The following is an 8,021-nucleotide window of genomic DNA, read 5'->3' on the forward strand; positions in this document are numbered from 1 at the left end:
GACATAAATCACGTAATAACACACAGCATAATGAGCCTAAACATTTTCTTTTCACCAGTGTCACCAAACAGTGGCAAAACTGCCTTTAATTTAACATCTGGATTATATGCTGTGACTTTATTTAACTTATTGAACCCCGATGTTCTCCTCAAATTGCCACTGAAGGCGCTGTAAAAACCTACTTTTTAAAACGTATGTCTTGCATTTTCAGCTTGTGCAACTTTTCCTGAGGCTGCATCGAGCTTAGGCTGCCAAATATTCAAGAAGATCACACTGAATGTTCCAAATATCATACAAATCAATTCATACACAATTAACCGTCAGTCTGCGTGGAAGTTTTGGTATTGATGGAAACTTTTGGATCATGAATAAAATCTAAACAGAAGTCGTGAGAGCTGAGCTCAACTGTGTAAAAATCAAGTTATTTACATTGTTTTGCACAGTAGAGGAGTCTCATTCAGACGGAGATAACGGGCCACATTGAAAACAGTTAACATGTTTTATGTATTGTTCATCGGCCGATTCAGGAAAACAGCGAAGGGTAAATACCATCGTCTTTCCCACTTGGTACCCATCTGGTTGGAGATCAAGCTCGTCCAGACACTGCTGGATGCCCTCTCTGGTGGCGTTGGTGCCCTCTGGGAGCAGCACGGAGAAGTGATGCACAAAATCCTGCAGAGAGAACAAAGAAAGGTGTTAATGAGAAATCTGAAACCGGCTTTCTGTCCAGGTTTAGTTCCTGCTAAAGCCATCAGTTTGTCTAACACTGATTTCAGGACAGGGTTAATTGAGGATGTATCCGCTGCGGCCTTGAATTGGCCTCCTGTATCATCTATTTGGCAGAAATAAGCCTTCGAGGCACATGTGGTTTCAGGTAAAAGTCCATGCTGTCCATATTTGCAGGGGTTCAAACATCACGGCATAAATATGCTGAACTCCCACTCTTCAGACTGAGGCCCATTGTCTGAATTCAATACACTGTGCACCCTGGGCTGTAGGGGGTGGATAGGGAAACAGATGCTGTGTTTATACAATTACAAGCATGGGGAGTGTTTCAGAGACCCGAGGACAATGGAGAGGCTCTGTTCTGAAGAGCCGGGAAACAGCACAGTCCTCCAAAGTGATACCATGCCCAAGATATTTCTCATTAGTGCTGACCGCAGCACTAAATATGTTTGGAGGAATTTACGGTGAATGAGGATGTTTAATGCTAAAAGCATCTGAGTGAGCTCATCGAAACAGTTACAGTCTTCTGATTCAATTTCGAAGATTTTACACTAAAATGTCGACCAGAAAGTAAACACAAAGCGTCATTTCTATCTTAGTTTTCATATTAGCCAGAACTATTTTTCAGTGGTGGAAGAAGTAAAACTAGGAATATGACAATGTAAAAAAGCTCTGCGACACAAATTCGTATTCATTTTTCAGACTTTAATCTTTGCTTTTTGTGAAATACTGGATAATTTTCCCTTTTGGGGATAAAATAAAGCCAATTTAATATCTACAAGGCAAATAGCTCTTTGGTGGAAAGTGACATGGAGTCCCAACTGGACACGGTGTTTTTTTAAGATATCACTAATTGAAAGGGTTGGCCACTTTAAAAAAAATACCTGGCAGGTGATTGGATGAACCGAGTATCTATCACAGGCTGACAAACCCATCAGATCAATGAACCATATGCTTGCCAAAACCGGTCGGGAGAAGAGTGAGGCATCTTTTCCACCCAGATAAAGCCTTCAGTGTCGCTCTTTGCTCTTCTTTAAATGAAGAAATAATCTCCAGTTCTGATGTAGCTGAAGCTAAAGCAGCATCTAAGCTAACGTCTAAAGGAGCCGCTGTTGTTTTTAAATGAAACGTCCACTTGTGGTTGTTGGTAGTTCCTTGCAGGAAGCTGACTGATCAAAACCAGTGTGGTTTGGCCACAAACGCATCACCTGAAGCCCGGTGAGATGGATTCTCAGCTCTCATGATCTCATGAAGCTGCCTCGCAAGGTAAACTAATTACAGTTGTCTGATGACTCATTTCCAAAGTCTTGACTGCCATAAATGACTGATTGGTTGCATCAGCGAGGCAGCGGGATTCTCAGCAGAGAAGATCTCAGACGCACATTTAAACTATGTGCACGGCTGCAGGAGATACACTGCGGTTTCATGGGAAAATAAGTCATGATTTGGTGAAGTGACTCGCACAGTGACTTAATCTTTGGCTCAAACCTCGACACGACACGCCTGGCACGAACGGACATTCAAAACCACAAACTGGAAACTAAAGTAAGACGAAACTGGAGTGGGAGTGAGCCACTCCCAGACATTTTCTGTCCAAAGACTCACTTCCAATCAGCAGAAAATACGACCTGATTTATTAGTCATGCAGCGTTTCTCACAGGGCTGACGTCACTCTTATGAGAGCCAGTGAGATTCAGATGGCTGCCACCTCACGGCCCACACGATTCCCCCCGGATACGCTGAGTCCCGACTCAAACAGCATCAGCCATCGCTGGCACATTAAATCATGGAAACCTGGGTGTCGTTTGACTTTCGAGATGCGAGCAGCGAGACCGATCGTGCTTCAGTGTTCTGGCCTGCACATGTCTGCGTGGAGGGAACACGTTAACGTCATCTGCTATCGAGCGCTTGTTTCCTGGATAACATGATACCTCGAGAAAAAAGATCCAAATACACGGAGGATGAAGTGGGTCGTTATAACTTTCAGGAAACTAACATACTGTAACTTAAAGGGGAAATCAACCAGTTTTACACATAAAGGTCAGTTCACATGTCATGTTAGTGCCACTCTGTGAAAGCTGTTGTATGATGTTGGAGGAGCCTGATCAATTATCAGCAGCCTCAGTAACAGCAAATGCTTTTTTACCAAAAGCTGCACAAACTTGGGTTGTGGAGTCTGAAAGGTCTAACAAAAAGATGTCTGTAAGAAGTTTTATTATGGGAGGTGCAGAATCCAGTATTTCTGGAGCTTGATGTAGATTAAAGAAAGTCCAGATGTCGTTTGATCTTTCCTCTTGTGATTTTACACCATTCCTTTCAAAATTTTCCACGACTCGTTATACAACTCTGATTCCAAAACAGCTGGGTCACTATGTAAAACATAAAAACAGAATTCAGTCATCTGCAAACAAACTGTGTTTGCCGACAACAGCTTTCTGAAGTGTTCCTGAGTTCATGTAGTAACATCCTTTATCCAATCATGTGTTCACAAAGGGGTGAACCTTACTCCATCCTCACTGAGCTCCTGAGCTCCTCACTCCCAGGATGCCCCTTTCATACCCAATCATGATACTATCACCTGTTCACCTGTGGAATGTTCCAAACAGGTGTTTTTTGGAGCATTCCACACCTTTCCCAGTCTTTAGTTGCTCCTGCCCCAACGTGTTTGAAACATGTTGCTGCATCAAATTCAGAATAAGCAGATATTCAAAAATCAATGAAGCTGATGAGCTCAAACATTAAATATATTGTCTTTGTGCTGTTTTCAGTTGAGTTTATGTCAAAAAGGATCAGCAAATTAGCACATCCTGTTTTATTTCTGTTTAACAGAGCGTCCAAACTTCTTTTGGAATCAGGGTTGTGTATGGTCGAACACCAGCGGTGGAAAAAGTAGCAAAAGTAGCAATTTAAAAATACTGCTTCACGGGTTAAAGTCCTGCATTCAAAAGCTCACTCAAGTTAAAGTACACAAGTACGATCAGCTGATGTTAATCATTTTAGGTCCTTTTACGTGGTTCATCTTTAACATTGCATCATTTTCACACGTTTTGGATGTGAATTTTAATCTTAAAATCTATCTAGCTTTCAAATAAATGGAAAAGAGTTTAAATATTTTAACATCTAGTGAAAGAAAAGTACACAGAAGCATAAATTGAAGCAAGTAGCGAACACGGCCAAATTCTTCTGAAATAAACTTTACTGAGTGTTGTTTTTGTTTATGTCCAGCTGTTTGTTTCTTTCTGCTTTTCTTCACTGCAATAAAAATTAAATTCTATAAATGATAGCTCAGAAGACGTTTAAAGAGTGTGTAAATGTGCGTGTGTGTTACCTTGAAACTGTACTTGATGTTGTAGCCCGACTGCCGGATGCGCACAGTCTCCAGCATACCTGTGTAACGCAGCTGCCTCAGCACCAGGTTATCATTGAACCTCAAGGGCAGCTGAGAGGCAGAGCCAGAGGGGGAGGAAGGGGGCGAGGAGAACGGCAGAAATAGAAGCGACAGGCGGCAGAGGGTACAGAGGGGAGAGGGGGAAATGATAAACAGCTTGAGAAAAAGCTCAAACTTCAAAGGAAATGAAAAATGCTTTGAAAGCTAAACCAAACCAGCCAAAGTGGCCGCAGTCTGGAGAGCGCACACTGTACCTTCTCAGCATTGGAACGGATGCACTTGACAAAATAAGGCTCAGACTGACCCAGAGTCTCCATTAGCTTATTGAGAGAGGCCTGCAGAGAGAGACACAGAAAGGAGAGGACAAGTTGTAAAGGCACATGTGGAGACACGCTGCTCCCGCTGTGCCGCGGTCGTTTGACAGGCAGCGGTCAAAGTCAGGTGGTTCTGTCACATGTGAGTAAAGATTAAAGCCACTGCCTGGACCATAAACACTAACAACGTGTCTGCGAAAATAAAAAGAAGAAACCATGTGTGCAGTATTGTGTGTAAACATGCAGTATGCACATGTGTGACAGCATGTGTGTGTGATAATTCAGCGGCAGGAGGAATTCAGCCTCCTCCTCCTCCTCTATGGGAGATTAAAGCAATCAGTGCAGCACAGGATGTGGGAAGTGAAGTCATCCACGCACGCTGGGGCCAAGGCTGCCAGCCAGAGGGGCCCTGAGCACTCATCTCCACCTCCAACGGTCGGAGCGCACACTTCACTTTCAGAGAAATCTTAGACAAAATATCACTTTCTGTTTGGTTTTCTGTGATTTGGGCTGTGATTGAGACCTTTTTCTCACCTGAACGTGAGCAGATTATTGTGAGTGTTGGTGGAAGCTGTCTCATTTCGCTCTCATCTTTTAAAAAGAGGTTTTCCTCTTTGTTTTCAGTAGTTTTCTTGTTCCTGCAGCTGAATGTTTGAGCTTCACTGTGCAGAATGATGCAGTGCAAGGCTGTTTTCACACTCATCCGCTGGAAGTATCCAGAGTTACAGAGGCGGGTCTAAGAGCATGATTTGTGACATCACTACGGCCTTGTTCAGACTGCCAGCCCAAATCCTTTGTTTGGCACATCCAGATTGACTTCAGAAGGTCTGGACAGCAAAAAAGTCACATTTTTTTGGGTGCAAACCACATTTGGAGGTGGTTTGAAATGCGAGTTCAATCAGACTTCTACAGATGCGTCGCAGTCCGGATGATCTGGGGGCTGATATCGGATTTCAAAGTGTCTTTTTCATCACTCACGACGCAACAAACAGCAACGACGCCAAATCCAGAATGACGGAAACCAACATCCAAATACGCACCAGCTGCTGAGTTTGTCTGCTGCGATGGAGAAGTTCTGCAGAAGGGCGAGACGACGGAGCGGCGTTTTTCATGCTTCCATGTTGGAAAGCCACGCCACCAGCGCCCATAGCTACTGACACCAATGTTGTTACCACAGCAACCCATGTTGATTGGTCAGTCACGTCTGGACACATAAATCTGATCTGATCACTTAAAAAAACAGTGCAGACGGTCTGTCTTAAAGATCAGATTCGTCTGCAGTCTGAACGAAGCCAAACAGCGTGGGAGTCAGTCCTGGTCCAATATTCAGCTGATGAGTGCGATGTGGAATAATAACTGAATGATCGTAGATTCAGGACTTTTTAAATGAGTGCGAAGCAGTAGATGTCATTTTAGGGATTTTAACAAGATAACAGAACTTTATTTTAACAGCCTGTTTGTCGAAGTAGTGTTTTATATCCATCTTTAAACATGTCTGGATGGGATCTATAAATGTAGAAGAGAAGGTGATTTTCTTGTTTTCATGGACTCACCTCCTGAACATCAGTGACGAAAAGGCAAACTTTCTACTTTCTCACCAAATCAAAAGTATTTTTTATGAGACATTTCTTCAGCTTTTTTCCTTAAATTTCCAGACACGACGTCATACTTTTTAAGACTTTTGGGTGGGTGTGTGAACTGCGTAATAGACTTCGCACAGATTATGGACAAATCCAGGGAAAGACCGTGGACAGTAAAGGTCACGGGCAGGCGGACCGACAGAGGGATGTTTCCACCCGCGGCCGGTTGTGACGGACACACCTTGTTTTTATCGCATTCACAGCTGGAGGGAGATTCCTCCTTCCAGCTCAGGCTGATGGTGTTATTTTTAAGGTGGGAGCACTGACTGGCAAATCATCTGTGTGTGTGTGTGTGTGTGTGTGTGTGTGTGTGTGTGTGTGTGTGTGTGTGTGTGTGTGTGTGTGTGTGTGTGTCTGACCTGGAACTGTGCGCTGATACTGGGGGGTTTCTTCTTCTTGTGGAGGTGAAGCAGGGACTTGGTGATGCGGTCATGAAGCGCCAGGTTGCTGAGGTACTTCATTGACTTGACATTCAGTAAATGCTGCAGGCGTGAAGTCAGAGTCAGTTGATAATGCCGATAACATGACACCACGCTAGAATCTACGCCTCCTTTTATGATAAATTTAAGATGAGCTGTGCTGTACCTTCGGGAGAACTGGCTTAGATTTGTAGTTTTTGTTCCTCCTGTTCAGAAAAAAAAGAGGTTAGTCTCATCTGTTTTCAGCCACAAAATCCCTCGTTTTCCGCTTTAAATCAACAAGTGAGAGGAGTCTTTTTTTTAACTGTCAAGCAAAAAGGTCAACAGAGCGTTAAATTAATTCCAGAAATTCCTCCCGAGTGGGTCGTATCCCTGTCAATAACTTTATTCATCCCTGTGGGGGAATTCTTTTTTCACTTGTTGCCCTCCACAGGGAGGTCAGAGGTCAGGGTCAGCTGCAGAACAGCCCCCTCGGAGCTGGTAGGAATGCAGTGATCACTGGAGGACGCTTCAGCGGGGCAGATGTTTGCTGACACTGAGTTTGAACTCCACTTTTAAGGATGTCTCTCGACCACACAGCTGATCAAAACAACAGAATAAAATAATGCTGACAAAGTTTTACATTTAGCAATCGGAAGGAAAACCATAAAAAAACACTACAGTGAGGACTATATCATCTCTAACTGTGGATGCCTCGTTACTGACATGAGGATGTCGTGGGCTCTCTCCAGGAGTTTGCTGCTGGCCGAGTTGACAAAGATGCCGTCTTCTTCTGTGGTGGAGCTGCCGGAGGACAGGCGGCTCTGCCGACCCACACGGCCGTTCCAGCCGAGGCCCGGAGAGGCTCTTCAACCAAACACAGGCAGACAAATAACGGTCGTCAATGAGGGAAAATTAAACCTCAGACAAAAACATTGAAGCAGACTGAAGGTCATTTTCATAGATATAATAATTGATCTACAGATTATTAAGAAAGAGCTTGGCACACATTTATACGTGGAAAGCAGTAAAAGGATAATAACTTTCTAAATTCATTTTTACAGCCATTGACCTCCTTTAACTTTTACTGAGTAAGAAATCCATTAACTTCACTGAATTTAGTGCTGAGGATCACTTCAGAAGCAGTTACTGCAAACAGTCCAAATGTCAAGCACCACCTTGGAAAAACAACGGTGTGAATTCTCTTATGATCAGTTTTACTGTTCTTATGTCAAGCTTGGAGCTGCAATTACATGACACAGTTTTCTTGATGCAGCGATGAGACAAAAATGAACAAAGATCTCTTGGGATTGTGAGAGTTCCTCAAATAACTGTTTGACAGCCTGGTTTTATCTACGGATGCACCAATCCATTGATTTTCACTGCTTAACTTATTGTTCAGTCTTTTGTTGTTTTTTTTTAATCTTTTTTGTCCCGTTGAACTGTATGTAATTTTTCCTTTGTAAGTACACTGAGTGCAACGTTTAAACTGGAATCAGACTCCTTGTATGTGAACACCTTCTTGGCAAATAAAGCCAATTCAGATTCTGATAAG

At 43.2% G+C, this 8,021-nt stretch overlaps 1 protein-coding gene across 1 annotated transcript in view; it reads right to left on the reverse strand.

The window, feature by feature from the left end:
* The window catches only part of myo9aa (myosin IXAa), a 102,322-nt gene that overhangs the window by 13,523 nt on the left and 80,778 nt on the right, over positions 1-8,021 (reverse strand). The window contains exons 17-22 of the mRNA XM_070970976.1: positions 7,193-7,333; positions 6,654-6,693; positions 6,428-6,550; positions 4,369-4,449; positions 4,055-4,165; positions 550-672 (exon numbers count right to left, since the gene is read on the reverse strand). Coding sequence (XP_070827077.1) covers positions 550-672; positions 4,055-4,165; positions 4,369-4,449; positions 6,428-6,550; positions 6,654-6,693; positions 7,193-7,333 — 619 coding nt within the window. The remainder of the gene's footprint in view (positions 1-549; positions 673-4,054; positions 4,166-4,368; positions 4,450-6,427; positions 6,551-6,653; positions 6,694-7,192; positions 7,334-8,021) is intronic.

This window comes from Chaetodon trifascialis, chromosome 1 (assembly GCF_039877785.1).
Source record: "Chaetodon trifascialis isolate fChaTrf1 chromosome 1, fChaTrf1.hap1, whole genome shotgun sequence".
Classification (NCBI taxonomy): domain Eukaryota; kingdom Metazoa; phylum Chordata; class Actinopteri; order Chaetodontiformes; family Chaetodontidae; genus Chaetodon; species Chaetodon trifascialis.